This window comes from Panthera onca, chromosome X (genome assembly GCF_046562875.1).
Source record: "Panthera onca isolate mPanOnc1 chromosome X, mPanOnc1 haplotype 2, whole genome shotgun sequence".
Lineage (NCBI taxonomy): Eukaryota > Metazoa > Chordata > Mammalia > Carnivora > Felidae > Panthera > Panthera onca.
In genome coordinates this window covers 114,127,689-114,151,185 of record NC_138357.1, presented here as the reverse complement: position 1 = coordinate 114,151,185, position 23,497 = coordinate 114,127,689, and the positions used below count along the sequence as shown (strand labels likewise).

Sequence of the window (23,497 nt, the reverse complement as noted above, 5' to 3'; positions counted from 1 at the left end):
CCTTTCATAAAGGAAGACTGCTTTAGTTTTGTGACTAACTACAATTGATGTGTTTTATAGGATCATATTTTTGCTTACTAGACCAGGTTTTTAAGAAAATCTAGACGTATGTGTAAATTCTTAAATCTGTGAGAAGGAAAAGCCTACATACCCTGTGATTTCTTTGTGTTCGTTCCTGCTTAAAAAAGTGCCTTAAAAAAGCGGGTGTAGTGTTCTGCTGTTAGAAAGCAGTTGCTAATGTTTATAGAAAATAATTCCAACTGACTGGGTTCTCTTAGCACGAGAAAACACATTCTTAGGCTGAACAGGACTAGTACAGGGTATCCTTCAAAAGCCGCACGCAGTAGCTGAACATTGCTATTCCGTTCCTTGGGCATGCAGTGAAACTAAAAGGTTTTTAGACTATCAATTGATCGTAATAAATGAATCCAAATCAGCTTTTCTTTAAGAGACTCGCTTTAGTTCTTGAAAGCCACGTGCTGCCAAACATAACCTGTGATATCATCGGTTTTGAACACAAAAGCCAAGATGTGTGGGCAGAGCGCACGGCACTGAATGTACCTCATGCGTTCTTTGCCACACCGCTGGGCTCCTGAAGCTGCTTTGGCAGTGGTGGTGGTGGTGGTGGTGGTGGGGACGGTGACAGCGGCAATGGCGCGTGAGGGCGTGTGCTTGTGTGTGGCTGACGGTATGCCGAGGAGATCAAACCGCAAGAGAAAACATGAAAAAGCCACAACTAATCTTGCATCTCAGACATTCCGCCCAGTTTGTGGGACTTTTTAAAAACACGCGTCTGGGATTTTGATGACTAAAGTAATAACTGTTACTGAAGAATGACAAAAACTCGCATGGTCTGTGGCAACGGACTAAATGTTTGTGTCCTGCACGCCCCACCCCTGCCACTCGTATGGGGAAATCCTAGCCCTGAGTTGGGATATTAGGAGGCAGGGCCTCGGGAAGTGTGAAGGTCATAAGCGTGGTGCCTCAGGAATGCAATTAGTGCCCTTAGAAAAAAGACCTCAGACAGCTCCTCACCCTAGTTTCTACCACGTGAGGAGACAACGAGAAGTCAGCTGTCTGCAACCCACCGTCACCGGAACCGGCCACGCCGGCACCTGATCTCGGAATGCCGGCCTCCAGAACTGAGACCTAACTGCCTGCCGCTTCTGAGCCCCCCATCGATGCCACTCTGTTACAGCAGTCCAAACGGACTAAGACTCCCGTTTATCCTCGTCTGGGTTATAACTCCTCGTCAGAGCGTACACGGAAAGGCAGGGATCCCTTGCCATGGCTGGTCACTCACTTGGGATATGGTAACAGTCTTTGAAGTTTTCTTTGATGCTTCCACTCCTCTGTGTGCAAGTGAAACGTGTTCCTCTTTATCTTCTTCGGGACTTGGGGAGTCAAAGATATCAGGGCTTGAAAGGGAAGACTGGATAAAGCCAAAAGAAAATGCTTTTGTCAGAATTACACCTTAGCTGACATAGCTTTTGTTCACATAACGTTGTATGCTTTTCAAAGCGCTCGACACTTCTACTTTGTTTCTCTCCTCATTATAACCTCGAGAGGCAGAGAGTGTGCTGTATCTGGTGCACTAGAGACAGTGGCAGAACTGGGACTAAGAAGCAAGATTTCCTACAGCAGGGATCTTTCCATGGGATCTTTCCACTGATGGCCGCCGGTCATTTCACCCGTGCGGGCCTGCATCACCGTCCTTTCCGGCTCCCTCCATCCTTCAAAGCCTCCCTTCTTTCTGTAAACATCTGCTACTGTGTGCTGAGCACTGAGCTGGATACCGAACTTAGGTGACGTGCCCGACACGGTCCCTGCTCTCACAAGGCTGACAGTCCAGTGCAAAGGGACACACAAGTCAAGAGGAGGCTGCCTCGAAGCTGCCTCTCCTTCACTCCCTCTGGATCCTTTTCCAGGACCACAAAATCTGAGGCGAAGTGAAGTGCCTACAAGAACTTTTCCGAGAGGAAACTGTTTCAGGGAGCAAGAGGTCACAGGCCCGGGGGCCAGCGAGTGACATTTCCGCAGCCCCAGAGCACAGCCCTGCCTGCAAGGGGTGGGGGTGTGGGGGAAGCTCACCTCTAATGTGACGTCTACTGCTAAATCTCCACCCTCATTGCCAGGGACAATCAACATCCGTGGTGGATTCTATGTTTGCTAAGGTGCATTTACAGAATGGCGGCATCTTTTGGTAAAACACGGGGATAATACTCCTACCCTTTCTGCCTCACTGTGAAGGTCAAAAAGCTGGATGAATGTGAACCAATTCACTGGAGTGCACGTGGACAGAAATGATTACTGTGCTAGAATTTCCCAATTTTAGGACCAAACAAATGAAACTAAGCGTTCCTGTGGCAAGGAATCTTTCTAAACAACGAATCTTCCAGAGATCTCTTTGGGTGTGCTCATACTTAGCATAGAAGTGTGGCTAAGTGTGGGAAAACAGTCCTATTTAGAATCATCACTGGTGTCATTATTGAAAAATCATGCCTACATCATGCCATATTTATCTTCTTCTGTTGACTATTTTCTAAGGCAGAAAACTAATATATTTAGGGATTTATAAGCAAAGTTTGAAAATGAAAAGGTCTTACTTGTTAATCTTTGTTTCCTCTGAAAATCCAAGTACCTAGAATAACACCCCGAACTAAGCTTTCTTATTAATCTAAGCTTAACTGCTTAACCACCTTGCAATGCCTATATCCTTTCATTCTGAGATTTTATTCAAAAAGCCAGTTTCGGGGCGCCTGGGTGGCTCAGTCGGTTGAGCGACTGACTTCGGCTCAGGTCATGATCTCACGGTTTGTGAGTTCGAGCCCCACGTCGGGCTCTGTGCTGACAGCTCAGAGCCTGGAGCCTCTTCAGATTCTGTGTCTTTCTGTCTCTCTCTCGGCCCCTCCCCTGCTCACACTCTGTCTCTCTCTCTCTGTCTCAGAAATAAATAAACATTAAAAATAAAAATAATAAAAAAAAGCCAGTTTCCTCCTCTGTAACCTAGAGTTCATGAGCTATCAGCCCAAGCTTGCTCTTTGAATGCAATAAACATAAATCAGCTCAGAGCAGGGTGAGAGGCCCTGGGCTGGGGAATCCTGACTGGTGCATTTCCCCAATCATTCCTTCCAACGGCCTGTTAGGAATATGTCCATACCCACGATCCCATTTTGCTATGAAAAACCTACAGGTACTAAGCGGAAGAAGAGCAAATACGAATTCAAAGTACGCATCTACGTGGCGATGGATGGGAACGAAGGAAGAGAGTGATTGTACTTCTTTAAAGCATAAATGTATCCTGTTATTTCAAGCCTTCAAATAAAATTGTCCCATATAAAAATGCCCAACTCTGAGTCACTGTGCCATAAGCTTCCCATGGGCAGGGCCCATGTGTGTCTCGCTCGCAGTCGCAGCCTTGGTACCCGGCTCAGAGCGGAGTCCCCATGAGATAAATGCCTATAAATATTTGTTGAATGAGCGAATGAACGAAGGTGGTGGCTAAAAGCGGAGTGAAGATGAGGTGCCTTTACCCAGTCCCCCAAATATACATGAACCTCCAGGCATGCGATGTATGAACCAAGGGTGGGGTGTGGATGATAAACTGACTTTCTCTGTATTTGATTCTGGATGCCTCAAGGCCCTCTAGACCTTGAAAAGTGGGGAAGAATTTGTAGGAAAAAACAAAACTGAAGAAGGATTTATAGAGAAGCTGTGGGAGGTAGGATCAAAACTCTGAGATACTAAGAAGCAATTAAATAGGTCGTGTGTATATGAGGCACATTGGGGAGGGTGTGGAGAGAGTCAAGATGGTAGTGACACAGTACTCTATACACCTAAAGAGTGAAAAAGTAAGCCACTGTGTCAAGTCTTTCTCCCAAAAAGATGTCAATACATAGTTAGGTTTGTTTCATTCAAAGAGGCAAAATAGCATGACTCAAACCACACCTCCCAAACTCAACAGATACGAGAGAAGAGGTTCAAAGGAAGTGGCATTCTTTTTCTTCTAAGTGAGTACCTCGGTGGGATCAGTGACGAGGCGAAAGTAGAAAGTGTTCTGGAAAGCCTGCAAAAGGTTAATTCCTTGGCGTATCTGGGTGAAGGTCATAAGGTCTTAGACCTGCATTCCCAGCAAGGACAAGACAATGTGATATACAGAGGTAGAGAGAGAGAGAGAGAGAGAGAGAGAGAGAGAGAGAGAGAGAGAGAAAGAAAGAAAGAAAGAAAGAAAGAAAGAAAGAAAGAAAGAAAGAAAGAGAAAGAGAAGGAAAGAAAGAAGATAGATGGGTAGGTAGATATACACACGCACATCGCTTGTGGAAGCATCAAGATATTTTCTCCAATGACATTCACTTCAGTGTTTATAATGCAGAAGTGGAAACAACATAAATGTCCAATAATCGTGCATGGACTAGACAAACTCATATATTCACAGGTTGGAACACTAGGCAGCCATTAAATGTGATGTCATGGTAGAATGGGTAATGACTGGGGAGAAGGGTACACCATATAAGGGGGGAGAGCAAGTTCCAAAAAACCATGTGCTGTGTGATCCCATTCTGAAGACATAAGGTTAGATGTACAGACAGAAGTTTAAATAAAAACTACAGATATACACTAAGCGGTTAACGGTTCTTAGCTCTGGAAAGCAGGTTACAGGTATCTTACTTTCTTCTTTATGCATTTCATTGTCAAAATTTGGTACAACAACTGTGTTACAGGTTTCCAGTAAGAAAAGAAGTTATTCAAAATGACCCAAACAAAAAACATCTGTAGGTTATCTGGAACGTTCTAACTGGTCTCTACTACATGACCAGGTGCCTCGTATGTTTACAAAACACCCTCCTAAAGGTGTGTGTGCGGTTCCGTGAAGGGGTGCCAATAATGGGGCTTTGGGAGAAAAAAGTTTGGCCGCTGCCGAGCGTCGGACAGCGGCAGGTCGCTCTTTAGCAAGGTTCTGTTTACAGACCAGAACAGTCTCACTCTCCTCTTCCACCCCAAAACAGGACATTTTCTTTCTTACCAATTGCATTTCAGGTTCAAAGAGAGATCAACCCGGAAGGAGAGAAAAGGAGAGTGGGACTAGGCAGTGCCCACCTCAGTGGCAGATATGCGAAGAACAAGGAGAAAGGAATACTGCTTGATTCCAGAAGACGCTCAAATCACTTTTGCTCAGCGGTGTATCTCATGACCTCCCTCTCCTGGCTTGTCCTCCTATCAGCCACTTGCGGGAGTCCTTGGCCGGAGTCTCTAACCTGACCTGCTTTGTAGCCATAGAAGAAGCAAGGAGACACTTACGGATGTGAGGGATTGAGACGGAGGCCGCCTCCCCGTAGCTTTTGGTCTGCTTGTGGTTGGGTGACTGAGTTTCTCAGTAGATGATACCACAGAGTCAAAACCTTCTAGGTCTAAAACAAAAGGAAAACAGAGTTTTAAGAGCAATAATAGGAGTGAGGGTAGGTTCTCATAACAGGCCACAAGCACCTCTTCTCCTTAATACTCATCCTTTCCATCTGGAATGCACCTCACCATTTATGAAGACGATTTCCATCCTCTTGTCATCCAATAAATGTGGTAGGTCTTTAAAAGCTACAGAAAGAAAGGCAAAGGAGGAATCCTCTTTCCTCCACTAATGTAAGTTCATTTTGGTAGATAAAACAGTCTCGTAGCCTTAACACAAAAGGCAGTTAGCACAAGGTACAATACCCATGGACAGGTGAACGCTCATCATTGATTCCCCAAGAGGAGAGAGGGCAGGCTCCCGTTCTGGTTGTACTACCACAGCCCGGCCATCAGCTTCCACCCTGACGTTACTACAAACTCCCTGGAGGTAGACAGCAAGCTTCTGCTTCTCCAGACAACTCCCAGAGCCCGGCACCATTCTGCTTCAAGAGGCATCACTCAATGGAGACACGATCTTCAGTCATCGGTCTGCTCATTCACTCACTCCATTATGACTGAGCGGTTACTCTGTGCCACACGTGGGGCTAGATACCAGGCTATGCCAGTGAGCGTGGCAGAAAGGACCCTGCCCTCAGGGAGCTTACATCTCGCTGATGGAGGTCTCGGAGAAATACAGAATCATTTCAGCCAGATTATAACTGCATCTGGCAGGTGTCCAAAGGAAGGCCTTTGCCGTCTTCAACAAATTGGGCTAAGGGATCACACATTCTATCTAGTTCTGGGGGGTTTACAGATCAAGTGGAGATGCGTGTTATGTGATTGCACAAAGGAATGGCTGGCAGAAAGGGGCCGACACTGAGGCCCGTTATCGCTTGTGACTGGGGCAACGCCACCCCTGCCGCCAAGTAGATTGTGTTTCACATGCCATGCCAGGCACTGCCTTCCCAAACCATTCTTCATTCTCCTTTTAGTGGAGCCCCGGCTTTGTTTCGGGACAATGTGCTCAGCTCCTGAGCTGAACCATGTTTGGTCTATGCCAATGATGGCAACCCTGCTCCTTTTTGCCTGTGATTGGTCCAGAGGCTGCCACGTACCCCAATTTTGATCACTGAGGAATAAAGGGAGGTCTGCTGACAGTGTCTGGGAAAGACAATTTCTCTCTGTTGGGAGAGGCAAATGAGGAGAAGGCCATTCGTATCGTTGCCCTTTCTTCTTTCCTGCTTGGAGTGCTACTGTGCATGGATAGGATGCCTGGAGCTGTGACAGCCATCTTACGGCCATGAGGGAAGCAGGGCCAACGCTCTTGATCTTGAGGATGGCAGAGCAGAAGAACAGAGAAATGTTGGATGACTGGCAACCCTGATGAGCCACCCACCAATCCTGGAATCATCGAGTCCCTGGACTTCTTGCTATGTGAAATTAATAACCCTCTGTTCTACCAGCCAACTTCATTTTTTTATTTTTGTTTTTCAAAAATTTTTAATGTTTATTTATTTTTGAGAGAGAGAGAAACAGAGCATGGGTCAGGGAGGGGCAGAGAGAAAGGGAGACAGAGAATATGAAACAGGCTCCAGGCTCTGAGCTGTCAGCAATGAGCCCGACGCGGGGCTCGAACTTAGTAATGGCAAGATCATGACCTGAGCTGAAGTCAGATGCTTAAATGACCAAGCCACCCAGGTGCACCTATTTCAGCCAATTTTATTTATTATTATGTTTTAATGTTGGTTTATTTTTGAGAGAGAAAGAAACAGAGTGTGAGCAGAGAGCGAGGGAGACACAGAATCTGAAGCAGGCTCCAGGCTCCGAGATGTCAGCACAGAGCCCGACGTGGGGCTCGAACCCACGAACCGTGAGATCATGACCCGAGCCAACGTCAGATGCCCAACCGACTGAGCCACCCAGGCGCCCCATATTCTAGCCAATTTTAATTAGATATTCTTTATTCTCGGCTGAAAGCACCCTAACTACTGTAACTGCAAATATGCTGGCTCAGAACAGAAAAGATAAAAATTACGTGTGGGTTTTTTTCCTCCTTATTTCGGGGAGAGCTCTTTTGTTGATAGTTGATAGCTCTTTTGTTGATAATAAGCGGTCTGGGGAGCCTGGGTGGCTCAGTCGTTTAAGCGTCGGAACTCTGGATTTCAGCTCAGCTCACCATCTCACAGTTCATGGCATCAAGCTCCACATCAGGCTCTGTGCTGACAGTGCAGAGCCTGCTTGGGACTCTCTCTCTCCCCCCCTCTCTCTCTGCTCCCCACCTCTCAAAAATAAAATAAACTTAAAAAAAAATAAGGTGTCTGGCTGTGTGATGGTCAGCTTTATTCTATTAATGAACGGGCAGGTGCTGTATGCAATCTGCTTCCTTGAGTGGAATATGCAAAACCAAGCACAAATCACTGCTTGGGACATACCATTGCATGACACCTGGGATCACAGTAAGTGACTTCATTCTAGCACCGGGTAAATGAATAATTATTCAACGAACTCATCAGGGCAAGGTAAGTATAACCAAAGGTTAACTATCTGCAGAGACAGAACAAAGAAAAGCGTCAGTGGTGTTCGGAGACGATGGGGAGCCGATCAGCACCCAGTGTCAGTACAGGGCTCCCAAATGGCACCCCCCCTGCCGGCTGGCTCAGCACAGCCTGGGCACAGGCCAACATCCCCACAGTTAGGTGGGCCTCTTGAGTGCCACATCACTGGCCTGACCCTCTGGGGGGCCTTCCCTCTAAGAGAATCTTATTTTCCTTAAAGGTTCCCCTCCTGGTCATACCCCGGGACTTGCCTCCACCAGCTCCATACTGTCTGACATCAAAATTCCCCATGATGCACTTAAATCGATGCCCAAAGTCATCATCCGATATTACTATCTCCCTAATTAATTTTTAAATCGCTGTTTCTCTATGAAAAAAGTGGTACATGCTCAATGTACACTTATTTTAAGAGAAACATAAAATTATAACACAAGAAAGTCGACTACAATCTTGCCACACTGAGACAAGCACTATCAAAAACAGACCTAGTCCACACTGTATGTGGTACTGCCTTGTGCTTATTTCCTTTAACATCATCCGCCAGGACTCTAAAAACTCCTCATGATATCTTGATTGTCTTATACTCTTCCGTTGCACTGCGATTCATGATTTATTGAATCAGACCCCGTATCAGCAGATAATTAGTTTCCAAATCATTCCCCCTCTTTGATTTCTGTTCACAGGAAAGTGCCGCGCAGATATTCTGGCACGCATGCGAAACACAACGAGTCCGGCAGGTTCTCTATGTGGCTTCCCGGCGGGGAGAAGGGAATAAGGCCCAGGACAGGGAGGGCCGCTGGAGGGTGGGGGCTGGTGGTGGGGAACGGGAGGCACATGAGCTCAGGGGAGCCTGGGGCAGAGGACACAAGACTGAGGAACAGACACTGAACGGGCAGCCAGGGGAGGCGGTGAAGGAGAAGGCCATTAAAGGTTCCAACAATTGAGTGGGCCTTGGCTGGGCGCTACCAGGGGCTGACAGGGTCCACCTACGTCATGACTCCGTCCTGGAAACTGAAACCAGCTCTGGGGCCCAAACCTGAGCAGGGCGAAGCAGTGAGAAAAAAATTAGAGGCTAATTCACTCTGGTTCTCCAGAGTTTATTCCTTGGCTGCACAGTGACATCACCGGACAATTAAAAAAACAAGAGGACTCATGCCTGGGTCCCTCTCTGGAGACTGACTGAATTTGTCCGGGGTGCAGCCTGGGCATGGTGGCTTTTCAGTGTCCCTAGGTGACATTAGTATGCTGCCACGTAGAGAAGCAGTGCTCTAGCAGAGGCTGGGGGCTCGGGGGAGGGAGGGATAAGTAAGGACTTGACTGAGCTGATGGGAGAGGGCACTGGGGTGCCGCCACCACGTGAGGGATAGGGTGTTCCAGGGCCCACCGAGTGGATGGCCTGCCCAGGGGAGCCGTCAGGAGTAAGGCTCGTCAGGAGAGCCCCTCCAGGGCCAGGCTGGGCGGTGCTGACCTGGTGTGTGGGGCAACACGGGTGCCGGAGCAGCAGATCAAAGCGGCGACCGAAGGCTTGGGTGATCGCTGACGGGTCAGAAACACCGCAGTGGGAGTGAGGAGGAGGACGTGAGGTGACCCAGCATGCAGAGCGGGGTGAAAGAAGGATGTGGGGAGCAAGGGGAGCGGATGGGCCAGCCTCAGGCCCGCCCTGGGATGGACTCAGCATGGTGTGTAGGGACAGACAAGGTCACACCCGGGAAACTTCTGCAGGGCTCCAGGGAGGACTCCACCTTGGCTCCGCACCCGTGCACCGGGGCCACTAAAATAATTAAATCCACCCGGGAGTTGAGGGTTCGACAACACATGAGCTTGTCTGTAATGGATCACACTTTCAAAACGATTCAGAGGTGTGGTGTGAATCTCACGCGCTTCGGCCGTGAGCCCCAGGAGGACAGGAACTCGTCTTTGTCCTCTCAAAGTCTAGCATGTTCCCGGGAAAATCGTGCTTAATATCCTGTGAATGAAAGAACAAGCGAACAAACGAACTCGCCAACAAATGACTAAACCATCCCAAGAAAAACTCTATTTCCAGGAGTGTAGCTTACAGAGGTTTCTACTAACAGGACGTGAGGCGGCAGCTCGAGGGTGGAGGGCAACGCTCTGTGCCGTGGCTGCAGGGGAAGCTTGGCTGGCCCATTTTGTTTTACTGGCTGAAGTCTACGCTCCAAACACCCGTACACGTTGAAGCCTGGCCACACTTAGCCAGCGTCAACTCAACAGAATGACAGATGGCCGAGAAGACTGCCTCATCCTTGTCACTCAAGAGTAAGAGGATGGCCGGAATCCTGCGGGGGGAGCCACTCTTTTTAACCTCTTCATGCATATTCAGCTATGTTTAACTTCCTATACTTTAAGATGATAAAAAGCACTTTTCGGGAAACAATAGCAAAAGTCAACTTCCAGAAAGAAAAAGACACACCAAGTAGGAGGCCGCTTGCTGAAAAGGAAAGCACGGAGCCCACACTGCGACACACTTCTGCTTTCTGCCAGTGGAGGGGGAAACTCTTCAGTACTGTAACCTAAACTTTCAGGGGCACAAAGCATGCTCTCGTGACTGTGGCTATGGTAGCTGACATTAAGGCAGAGTTTCCATGACTAACTCATTGTGGTGTGAAGAAAATGTCCCAATTTTCACGATGGTTTTTGAAATGAATCAGGCTGAAACTTGATATAAGCTTTCTCAGCCTGGCTAGGAATTTTTCCTCTTAGTAAGAAATGGTTTTAATGCTCATAAGCCAATCCAAAACTATTGAACTGGCAAATGTTGGGTATTTTTTAAAAGTTAGTTTCAGAAGGATGAGAGGTTCTTGGCTTTTCTCATACTTGAAAGACGAGCCCTCTGCAGACATACGGGGATCATTTATGTTGGACACGGATCCAGCCTGGAAAGGGCCCTTGACTCTCCATGGCACACATAGTTGCCCATTTTCCATCAATTTCAGTCATACCCTATTTAGTTCAATTAGAAAATGCGGCCTTATTTTCCATGGATGGGAGGGATTGTACCAGTGACCACAGGTGACCCAAAATGCGTCCACTGACACCACAGGAGAGAAACAGTTAAAAGTCTGAGACAGGCCAGCTGTCACCAAAGCAACCGTCTGCAAACTCTTAAATGGCTATTTATTCATCGGAGCTCACTGCTCTGGACTTGCGAAGGAGCCCTAGAGTGGAAGTTTCCTACAGTTGAAGCGTGGCAATGTCACTACCTCCCGGTATCTCTGGAAGCCGTCCCTTCTCCTCCATGTCACTGTCAAGGATCATCACGGCTGGCGGGGCTCCTTGTGGACCACAGGCCCAGCAGGACTGTAATGGCTTTCTCCCTCCCAATCCAGTACCACTCCATGGGCTTCCCCCAGAGAGACGTGTGACACGAAGCTCTGAGTATGTCCCCATTCTCTGCTTCAAATCCTTCCCAAGTTCCCAGGAAATCCTGGTGACTTAGCATGGCCAAGGCCCTGGTGGTATGGCTGGTGACAACCTCTGTCTCTGTCCCTTGCATGACTTTCTTTCCTTCCTTTCCCTTCCCTCCCTTCCTCACGCCTGGGGCTATCGAGACTTGGCTTAGGGATGAAGACCTCTTCCAAGAAGCCAGACTGCACCCCAAAGCCTGGCTTGGATGTTCCCCTACTCATCCACCACTCTGATCTCAGCATTTAGCACCCTGACATTCCTTGCTGACTTATCTCTCTCCCCAACAGCCAGGAAAGAGCCTATGCCTTTTCTCTCTGTTTTGCCCCAGTGTGACATCATTTCTGGCTTGCAGTGTGTGTGCAATCGATGATTATTGAATAAATGAACAAACAACCTTTCTGGGCTTCAGTTTTTCCACCAGAAAAAAAAGGGGAGAATTATCTGAGCTATAAGCTTTGTAGAATTGTTCTTTTATAAATGGGAAATTGTATGAAAACTCTTTCAAATCACGCAGGTAGAATTTTGTTTTCATATATCATTGATGGAGCTATGGGATTTGGGAACAGAGATCTAAGAGCAAGGCTAAATTTATAAAAAAGCACACACGTGGTTTTTTTTTTTTTTTTTCTTTTTAAATGAGAGAACTCTAAACCCACAGGGCTGTTGGTGCCTTCTCCACAGTGAAGAAGCATCTCCAGGCAGTCTGGACAGGAAGTCTTACCCTGCATGTAAATCATGTGACCGGTGTGGAAAATCTGTGCCGACTACAGAGATGAGCCCATTATGAGGGGTCAAACGAACACCTGCGTTAGCTGCATCACTGACTGAAAAATTCTCATTTGACCAACGATTAGATTTTATGGGAAAATAAGTCCTCCAAAATGTGGACGGATAGAGCATATTAGCTGCTGCATTTTCATTTATAATCCGGGGGTGGAGTCTGTAAGACACAAGTACTGAGCTAAACAGGTTTGCGCTACTGTTTGCCCACCTACGACTCCCCCCTTCACACACGCACACTCATTTAACACAAAACCCATGCTGTGTAGGCTGCTCTTCTCCATAAAGGGAGATAGAGGGTCAGAGGTTAGACAACTTGGTCAAGGTCACAACCGGAAAGTGACAGGGCCGACAACCAGATTCATGTCTGTGGAATTCTTTCCACTACAGACCACTGAACAGACACCAAGAACATTTCACCTTACGTCTCACGTATCCCACAGTGAACTCTCCGAACTGTTTCTATATCAAGAATAAGAAAAGACACTCAGAATGTCATCTGGTGTGTGTGAAGAAACCCATTTATGCTCTGATGACAAGCTGTCTTTGTTCCGGTTTATTCCAACGTGTTTTTAAATGGACAGAAAAAGGAACTGGCTTCCTTCAGGGAATCTCTGGCAAGAAATGTAAGGTGTTAGGCAAGGTAAACCAGGCTTTTTAGCTATTCAGTACAAAATAACTTTCACATGGGAACTTATAGCTGAAGAATAAGAGAGGAAGATAGAGTTTACTTGCTCCTTCACTTAATCGAATATTTATTAAGTATCTACTGTGTGCCAGGCAGAGCTATCTCAATGAGAATGAAAGTGGCATCACTTTGTCAGCACTACCCATCAAACTTGCTGTGATGACGGAAACCTGCTATATCTGTACCGTCCAATATGGTAGCCACTAGCCTCATGTGGCTACCTAGCACAGTCATACGGCTAAGTGTGATTATTTAAAATAAATTAAATTTAAATAGCTACATGCGACTTGCAGCAATGAAGATCTCTACCAGACCCTGCATCATGGTATTTCTTCTCATGTCTGCTTAGTCCATTCCTTCCATACATATTTACTAAGTGAGTACTACAATCCAGGCTCTGGGCCAGGCACCGGGGGATCGGGGGGGGGGGGGCGGTGAACAAAATAGCCATGGCCCCTGCCTCACGGAGCTTAGAGCCTCCAAAAGAAATGGACTTATATATAAATTATATATATTATATATAATATGTATTATATATAATATATAATGTAATATAATATATAATAATATAATATTAATATATATACTTATAAGTACATATATGTATTACATATATATATCAGTATATATATATTATATATAATTATACATTTTGCTAGCTACTATGAAAGAAAGGTAAAAGATGAAATTAGCAATGATAGCATGGGGACCTAATTTAGATCTGGAGAAGGGGTACGGGAAGTGGGAGGCATGCCTTACTGAAGTCTAGCACCAAAGAGAGGTAGAATGCTTCATGGGGATTGATAACAGGCAACGTCAAATGGGGAAAGTAACTTTTCACACTTGCATTCCTTTAAAAGTTGCTTACTACAGACCCGAAAGTGTTATGCCAAATGATTTAGTAAATAATGTATTTACTGGAAATAGTGGTTATGCTATTATTACAGGAATGTAAATTGGCAGAGCCTTTTTGTAATGCCATTTGTTAATACCTATCATGAAATGTAAATGCATACACTTTCAGATATTTCACTTCTAGAAACGGATCCAGAGAAATGTTTATGTAAGCCTAGAACGATATATTTATAAGGCCAGTGGTCTTAAAGCTGTTTTTCCAGAGTGTCTCCTAAAATAATTTTGAAAACCCACGTGCTCCTTTACACATCTTAAGGTGACATCTAAAATTTTTCGTAAGTTATTGTCACAAAAGATATCATTTCTGCTATATTCTCAATATTGATATTTTAAAATGTGACTATTATATTACTCTCTTAAACACATTCAACATCTATTTGAATGCCACAGTAACCTAACAAACATTGCCGTCCGTATTAAAAAATCAGGAATAAGCTGGGGCGCCTGGGTGGCTCAGTCGGTTAAGCGTCCGACTTTGGCTCAGGTCAAGATCTCACAGTTCATGAGTTTGAGCCCCGTGTCCAGCTTTGTGCTGACAGCTCAGAGCCTGGAGCCTGCTTTGGATTCTGTGTCCACCTCTCTCTCTGTTCCTCCCCGACTCGTGCTCTGTCTCTCCCTCTCAAAAATAAATAAACATTGAAAAAAAATTAAAAAAAAAATCAGGACTAAGCTTTTCTTTAACACTTGGAAAGTCTGCACCACCCTTTTCCCTCTCTGAATTCATATTTCCATCATAATGCTGGGTTTTACTCTAATGTAACCTAGTTTTACGATTTTGTTAACTTTGCCTTCTGTTAATTATCTTTTTGTTATAAAAACACGTATACAAATTGAAATTTATGATTTCTGAATTTCCTGAAATCATAAGGTTCTAAGGGGAAAAATTATTTTTCTCCTGGAAGGAGTTACCATGACAATTATTAGTAGCAAATGATCAAAACACATGTAAGCACACATGCCACACATTTTAATAATCTGTGAGCATAAAAGAGTAGAATCTTATCGGGCTTTCCCCCCAGATAACTTCATGCACATGTGCATGATTATAACTTACCATAAGAATGACATGGTTTGGTATCGATTCTATTCCTATCTTTTATTTTATAGACCTAAGTGCCAAAAAACTCTGTTCCCACAAACAGAAGTATATGGGAACGGAAAGAATTTTGTTATCACCATGTCCCTCAATTCTTTGAACTCTTTCCAAGGTATGTGGCAAAAATCAGACGGTGGTCTAGCATCACCAAGAACTATTTTTAACAATCTATCAGTGAACAACTCAGTGGGTGCCTCCTTCAATTTTGTTGACACAAAGAATTAGAAACCAACCAACTTGTCAATGGATTTTTTGTCCGGTCAATGAAGTCACTCAATTTCTCAAGTCCGACACCCATCTTGGAAGTGTCTCTCAGTCAGCACCAGGGGTTGTACACCCACGGAGTGGGCAAGAGATTGGCTAGGCTGTGTAAGGTGGGAGCAGGTGACTGGGGAAGGGGGAAGAGAGGGAGGAGCAGCATCCAGCGGGGCTCCTAGGAGAGGAGTTTGAAGAAAGAGCACCTATGAAATGAGACACTATCCATCGCCTCCTGGGAGGCCCAGGAGTCTCCGTGGCCTCCCAAGGTGCAGCGAGCCCTGTCTATAGATCACTGTCCTAGGCTGCTCTTTGCAGCACTGCTCTGGCTGAACTGGCTATGGTAGAATCATACCATGGAATATCACATCGCTGTTAAAAGTCTATGGTTGACCTATGTGACTTCTGTGGTGAGATATCAAACATACATTATTTGTTACAAAAAAACAACTGTAGACCAGAACAGCACATACAACATGCTCACGTTTGAAAAAGTCCGTCCATCTACCCATTAATGGAAAGACTTCCAAAAGCGTGTACAACAAATTAAGAGTGGTCATCTCAAAGAGAGGCTGAGACACAAAGGTGACTTTCACTTTCTAACTTCCTGCGTTCTTCCCCGCCCCCCTTTTTTTAAGTACCTATTCCCTTTGCAATTGGGGGTGGGGAGAGCTCTTGAAAATAAAAATACAACCGAGTGGATCATGTATGAAGTGATTTCAGATGCGGCTATGGAAATTTCAGTCAGCTGATCTACGTTATGGGTTCAAGAACTTTCCTCCTTTCTAATAGCAGCAGTCATGGTGAGAACGCAGGTCGAGGCCTCGTTCTTTGCCGCTCTCTGAACTACCGCTACACCACCTACCCCTGAAACAGCGCCTGTTTTGTGTCCGCCACTCCACACCACTAGGTCTCGATGGTACAACAACCCTCTGAGGCAGGTGGGCTTTACTAACCCTGTCAGGAAGAAGAGGAGAGAGGAGCTAGAATCCAAATCCAAGTGTGCCTAGCTGAGAACCCTTGATTTCTCGGACACACCCCACGCTTTCCTCAGTAACTCTGTGCGATTACCTCGTCTCTACATAAGGCTTGACTCTGTGACTCAAACTTATTTGGGATGGCAAACACCCTACCCCCATTTACATTTTCCTGTAAGATCTGGGTGACAAAAATCATGATGCGTTTTTAAGAAGTGAATACTTTTAAAACCTTTATAAAAAGTAATGCCGTAACTGTTATGCCCACAATTGTTAATTACTTAAACTTCTACTTGGCCAGCAAATCTTTTATAAGCAAAAATCTTCAGGCCAAAGAAAACCCTAGGTTAGACCTCAGAAAGGGCCAAATCAGCAATTCTAGGTTAAAGGAACAAATAGAATGGAAGGAATTGTGGTAAAGAGACAAATTAAAGAATAAGCTATTTTATTTATTTATTTATTTATTTAGAGAGAAAATGCAAGTGGGGGAGGGGCAGAGAGAGAGGAGGAGAGAGAATCCCAAGCAGGCTCCTCGCTGGCTGATGCGGGGCTCGATCCCACAAACTGGGAGATCATGATCTGAGCCCAAATCAAGAGCTGGACACTTAACCGACTGAGCTACCCAGGTGCCCCAGAAGAACAAGCCATTCAATCTTAGGGACGATTCAGAGGTTACCAAAGGAGCAGTTTTCTTTCTCTATGTCCCAAAAACTCAGCTAAAAGAAATGGAGCCAGAGAGACAAGCCTGTGAGACCGAACGGGGCCCCTTTGATCATTTCCTCCAAGCCCCTGGTTTAAAGATGGAAACGGGATCCACACCTGAAGCTAATGTAATATTGTGTTAACTACACCCAAATAAAAATTAAAAAAAAAAAACACACAACAACCACCCAAACCTCAGGACCCAAAGGCCAGAGGGCCTGTTGCAATGGGGCGTGCGTTCAGAGGGCACGTTTCCTTTTAGGAAGCAGAGGAACAGGGCGTTTCATCTTATTCAACGGCACCTTACTTAGAGAAAAGAGCTCTCGACACTCATAAAGGAAACATTTTGTGTGTGAAATAACATCCGAATGCCTGGAGTTACACGGAATCTAAAATTAAGCGCCGAGTAAAAAACTCGAAGAGGAAAGAAAAGACCCATCCGAAACACAGGGATCCTCTTACCATAGTGGGAGAGACAGGCGTCCCTCTAGAACTGGAGGCCCCCTTTCTCCAGCCTTGGGGGAAGGAAGAGGAGAGAGGCACAAAGCATTTAAAGTGCCCTTTTATTTTAAAAAATTCCATGAGTGATTAAAAAAAAAAATCACAAGTAACGGTATCTCTATAAAAAAATTAATCTGCTAATCGTACATTTCTGAGCCAGTGAGTTTTCACCCACGCTTCAACACCTGCCTCTTTCTGCAGTCTTCCGTTTGCCCTCGACATTTCTCCTCTCCCCTGACCCTCTTCTCTGCACATATGTGCTGGATTTGGGATTTTCAGAAGGCGCCCAGGAGGCGGTGCCCACCCATGACAAGGCTATCGCCGGTCTATAAGGTGCCAACAAAAAGAAGGTCAACATTGTGAGTCTCCCAGGAAGCTAAATTTATCCAATTTTTAAACTCAGAGATTATTTCTACCAGGCGATGATGGCATTTGCTTTTTAAAATGTCCTTAATTAGTAAAATAAAAGTCAGCAGTCCCTCGAATTAAAAGCCTTTTCTGTGTGTGTGAGTCTGAATTCCAAAATATGAACAACCTCAGGGAGAGATGACTCAGGCCTGGGGAGGTGGGGAGCGCGGCTGCAGGTCACCGCAAAGCTAAATAAAGAGGCTCCTCCGGCTCTAAATCAGGGCTCCCTGTTCACTGACACCTCATCCTTAGCTTGTCACCACCAGATCCGATTACCCTCTAACAGGGCCCACAACCTCACCCCGAAGCACTCATCACTTTTCTCATTTAATGAATCCAAGGTAGTGGGAGGCCAAGTGGGCTGAGATGTCCACATCATGCCTTAACAAGGACCTATGGCGAAGAGAAGGAGTGTGAGAACTCAACTTTCCTCCTTAATAAGGTGTAGTTTGTCTCTAATGCTTCTAGCGTAAGGGGTACTTGAACCTGGTTTTCCGGCAGGTCGCATATCCCTCCGGATATTTACAAGTCGAACGGAAGCCATAACCAGGCTCTGCCAATCTGTGAGCCCATGGCCCGCGGGAGGAGGGCACTGCAGGCCAAATAAATGCCATGTGCAATCTGAGACTGGACGTCACCTGTTCCTTCTTGCTTCCACATTCACTCACAGCACAGAGGCCTCAGTTGAGCACACTGCGGAAGTGGCAAATGTTAGTGTGTGAGTCTCTTTGCTGAGTATAGACTACTTTGGACCCATGGGTGCCCCTCTGCATTTGCATTCTTAAACCTGCAAATAGTCTCCGCATGTCACAAAAGTGGAGACACTCAAGCCATCGGGGTGAAGGAAGGCCGCAGGGGCCCTGAAGATGGAGGAAAGCGACCAAAATACCAGGGCTGTTCATGCTGCCTCTGTGCACAGGTGAGCTTCTGGGGCTGGTCACAGGTCACACAGGTAGCAGCACTGTGACCCTCTCCAAGCCAAGAGTCATTTGAACACGCTTGTTAAGCACCCAAACGTCCCTCTGCTCATCTCACCCATCAGTTACTTTCCCTGCTGCGGGCCGATGGCTGTACGTGGCTCGGGCAGGAAGGCACTGCTTTCTCACTCTGTGTTTTAGAATCATTCACACCACAAAACACGTCACTCCCATGAAGTTAAGCCACAATTTATCATCATCCCCCCGCTTTGATTTGTTTAACCTCCACCTGTTTCTATAGCATTCATGAGCCTTCTCCTGGCACTGTGAATGTTTATCGCTTTTGTGTTTCTTGGATGTGATGGAGTAAAAGAGGTTTGTGGAATTTAAGAAACAAAGCAGATGAACGCACGGCAGGCAGAGGAGAGAGGGAAACATACCACAAGAGCCTCTTAACAATAGAGAACTGAGGTTTGATGGAGGGAGGTGAGTAGGATGATGGGCTAACTAGGTAATGGGTATTAAGGATGAGCACCGGGTGTTGTATGTAAGTGATAAATCACTGAATTCTACTCCTGAAGCCAACATTGTGCTGTATGTTAACTGAAGTTTAAATTAAAAAAAAACAGGGAAAAAAAGAGATTTGTGGAACGCCTCAAAACGAAGCATGAACGCAGCCAACCCGACAGACTACCAAAGGCCAGGACTGCCCTGATGGGGGCTGAATAGGCACAGGCAAGCGCCTGGGTTTGGGTGTGGCCTTATGTTTATAACTGTGAACATCTGTCAGCAGACATCCTCAGTTTACATCTGGGACCGGACTCTTGGAAGTGCCGAGAAGGACAAGGCTTTGCCATCAGGCCACCTCCTGTAAGACTGTGAAATGATTTTGAAACCCGTGCTGACTGCCAGCTTGACTGCGTTTGCTCAGCGCAAACCTAGGCTGTGAGCCCTAAGAGTCTTAGGTGAGAGGTGGGGAGCACTGCACGGAGATGTCCAGCATACAGCCTCTCCTGAATGAACGGGAGTCAACGCCGAGCATCCCAAAGTGTGGGGAGGACACCGAAACTGCTCAGGGGACTGACTAGGTTCAAGATCCATCCACCCGAAGCTCCAGATGTTTCACCTCCTTGGTATAAAGCACGTGACTCTACTAAGCCCAATCTCTTCTGCTTTTTGTCATCACACCGGAGACGTGCATATTGCTTCTCACACAGCTCTGGTATAAACTGGCACGCAAGTGTGACCCGTGTCCCTGGACAGGAGCCAGAGCTGCTTTTAACACCTTTGTTGAGGTACCATTTGCGTCCCATAGAATTCACCCATGTTAAGCATACAACTTAATTTTGAGGCAGTTTACGGAGTTGTGTAACCATCACCACAATCCAGTTTCAGAACCTTGCCAGCATCCCAAATCAACTAGCACCTAACAGCATTCCCAGGGTGTCAGCAGGGAAGTGCTTCTGCATTCCCTGGTCCAAATGACCCACACGCCAGGAGGCATCCGAGAGGGATCGGAGGACAAGAGGAAGTTGGACTCCTACCTTCCAAACCAGTTCCTTGTCCTGAGTCCATCAGCTTTAAAGCTAGCAACACGTGGCCCCCAAGTGGACTGCGACGTCAAGTGTGTCTGTGGATCGGGCTGAAAAGACGGGGGGGCAAGTCCCAGCTCCCCGATGTGAAGAGGGGGTGACGAGATAGACGTGGGACAAGCGTAATGAGATTCAAACAGAATGGAGAACAATGGTCAACGAAGGCAAGTGACAGAGGAGAAATGAGAAGGGCTGTTTCTAAGTCAATTAGTTGGAACTAGATGGCTTAGTTCCTAGGTTGCTTCCCACCTGGGGGCCCGTTGCTACGTGCTTTAGTGGGAAAGAGACGGAAAATCTCCACAGTACCACAGTGTAATAATAACTCCTGCCATGCCATGGGAACTACCACACACGGCATAATAAAAGTAAATGTTAGGGCACTTGACTTCGCGGCCTATAATCTCCCATTCGATCGGAACAGAGACTCTCCCGTCAGCAAGAGAAAAGTGGACAATTTAATTTTCATTTCTATTCATGCACAGGCCTGCATTGGAGCTCATCCACATTTCCTATTATGTTACTTGAAATACGGCCGTGTAGTCTGATACACAATATCTGACTGACATCAACAACTTCGTTTTGGACCAACTGATTTCATTCTAAATTATTATGGGCTGACAGATGCTGGTGGCTGCCCACGCAAGATCTGAAAAAGTCATGTTCTCTAATTCAATATTATAATAATTTAAAATTATAGCTTTATTAAGAGGAAACAGATTTATTTATAGCTAACACTGATGATTTCTAATGCCTTTCAGGGCTGTATTTGGCTATTCACTGCAGCCCACGTTTGGACAGCTTCAATTGTTTGAGTGACTAACAAAACATTCTGGTACCAATAATTTCCTTCTCGATTCAAAGCAACGAACAAATGCTACAAAAGCAGAGCTACAAAGCGGCCCTGAAAGGAGCCGGCCCCTCTGCAATGTCCTCTTCTCCTTGACCGACCCACCTGCAAGAGCATTTGCGCATTTGGGCCTAAAGACATTCTGCTTAAAATCCTCTCCTCCCTTGGCCTCCGGGATGTTGCCAGATGTGCTTTTCCCTTAGATGTGGACTTTGTGCGGGGTTTGGTCTTCAAGCTCTAGGTCCCTCTTCCTCTTTTCTCATGCTAAGGACATCCTCTTCCTGACTTAACTATCCCTTCTCAGCAGACGACAGCATCACTGATAAGCATTTCTATCATTATGCAGCCCACCAAGTGATTTTACAGAACTCGGGAGGACAAGGCGAGGAAGCTAGGAGAGATGTTAGTTTTCTTCACAAATAAAGAAGCTGAAGCTCAGAGAGTCTGAAGGAAATCATGGAAGGTTTCCCAGCCCGGAGGCAGCGCTGTGCACTCTGTGTTCCGTCCCCAGGAAGGCCCTAATCTCTACCCGCAATCCCGGCTGGCCTCTGCAGCCTCGGCCCTCCCCGGCCTCGGCCCTCCAGCTTCCGCCTCCTCCAGCACCCACATGGGGACGTCCGACCAAATCTCAGAGTTAACACGCTTAAATAAATCCACATTTCCCCCCAAACCGGTTCCTCCTCCGGACGTGCTTATTTCTACCCAAGTCATTTGTCCCCCAACCCTACAACCTCACAGCTGACAAACTATTCTCTCCTCCTCCCTGCTCCCAAATCCAATCTGTCACTGAGGCCTGGCAATAATTCTTTTGCACTGCTGCTTCCACATCTTTGCCTTCTTTCACAATCCTGTTGCGCAGCTCGGCTCGGGCTCTCTTAACTGCCTCCCCCCCAAACTATCAAATACCCTGACTCCTTGACTGCAGTCTTTCCTTCATTGGATTGGTCCCACAGAGCTCCATCAGTTATTATCTGAAGGCTTAGACCTGATCATGCCACTTCAGTGTCAACCCACTGCCTACAGATGAAATTACAAATCCATCCCTGTCCAACTGGATCCCGCCCAGACCTCCTTCCCCAGGGCAGCCCCCCTCCATGCCAGCACAGAGCCTCTACTGCGGCCAGGCTGATCCGTGCTCGGGTGTCGGCAGTCCCCACAGGATCCCCTGCCTGCCTCGGCCTCTGTCTCAGTGAATTCACCTTCTAGATCCAGATAAGTCTGTCCCCCTCACGGAGCCTGGGCACCAAGGAGCACCCATAACTCTGATCGGCATTACTTTCTACCACTCAGTGGTCAGTCAGACCGTCGGTGTCGCCTCACTTTCCATCTGCCGTCCTGGTGGCCCAAACAGACCCAAAGCTGCTGGAAGGCGGGGCTTGTGTGTGAGGGCCTCGGTATCCATTCAGCCTTGCCCTTGAGTATTTAGTGGCTAATTATGTGGCCGCCAACCACGGTTTCTTGCAATGCAAATAATACATGCATTACCTTATGTGCTGGAGGAATCACATTCCTCTGGGATTAAGGTCTTCTTGGTAAAATGAGAGCAAACTAAACCTCAGCATCTCTCTCTGGGCTCCGAAATAGACACAACTTGCGCTCAGCTTCCACGTATGAAGAGCTTTCATAGATCAGCCCACTTTGATCAATTTCCCAACATTTCCAAAATAGCTTGTCAGACTGAGAAATCCAAAACTCATATTTTGGTGATAGCCATCTGAGTCATCGCCAGACCCCAAGAAAACAAGGGCCAAAGGCCAAGGCTCTTCACAAGCAAGGCACAGCCTTGGAGGACGGAGAACACCTCTCTTCCTGTGGGAGGACCCCCACGATCTTCTCTGCCTCTTCACCAACTGGCCATCCTGCCTTAAAATGGGGCCCAAATGCTAAACCACAGGGACAAGACCAGAACTTTCGTCAGGCTCAGTCTGAGGATCCCTTCTCATTCACAGCCAATCGCTGCTCTGCTCTGCCCTTTAACCAGGTCGAAAGCTCCGGCAGTCCAGCATTTCTATTATTACTCCATCCGCCCAAGCTGTCAGAAGCCCTTGGTCATGCCTTCTGACTGGGCTTCTCAAAGGCTCAGGATGGGAAACGGTCTCTGGAGACAGAGCAAGTATTTTTGGTGTTTATGGTCACAACGACACATCCTACCGCCAAGCCTTTCCAAGATCTGACCATAGACCACAAGCCGGCAGTTGCAAAGATGCAACGCTATTAGCAGGTTTGGAAGAAAACAGTACCCCGAAGAGGAGTGACCCCGGGTGACGACAATGTTCACGACAGGCACTCCAGGGCCTCTTACGAGGCCGGCCAAGAGTCACACACTTGTTTCTAAATTGAGCAGCCAATTGAAAAGATGCTGGAAGTCGTTCATGTCAAATCTGTCCCTGAGAGCGGCTGCCAAGGGTTAGGGAAGGGGTGGGGGCAGGAGGGAGGTGGGTGTGGTCATAAAAGGG

General features: G+C 46.6%; 1 protein-coding gene across 11 annotated transcripts in view; it reads right to left on the bottom strand.

Annotated features, from left to right (window-relative positions):
• The window catches only part of SH3KBP1 (SH3 domain containing kinase binding protein 1), a 332,387-nt gene that overhangs the window by 10,013 nt on the left and 298,877 nt on the right, over positions 1-23,497 (bottom strand). For 8 of the 11 annotated variants that reach the window (XM_081793830.1, XM_081793827.1, XM_081793828.1 and 5 more), the window contains 2 exons: positions 5,299-5,408; positions 1,304-1,432 (listed from right to left, as the gene is read on the bottom strand). In XM_081793830.1, the coding sequence (XP_081649956.1) occupies positions 1,304-1,432; positions 5,299-5,408 (239 nt within the window). The remainder of the gene's footprint in view (positions 1-1,303; positions 1,433-5,298; positions 5,409-23,497) is intronic. The other 3 variants (XM_081793831.1, XM_081793833.1, XM_081793834.1) reach the window with 1 other exon arrangement.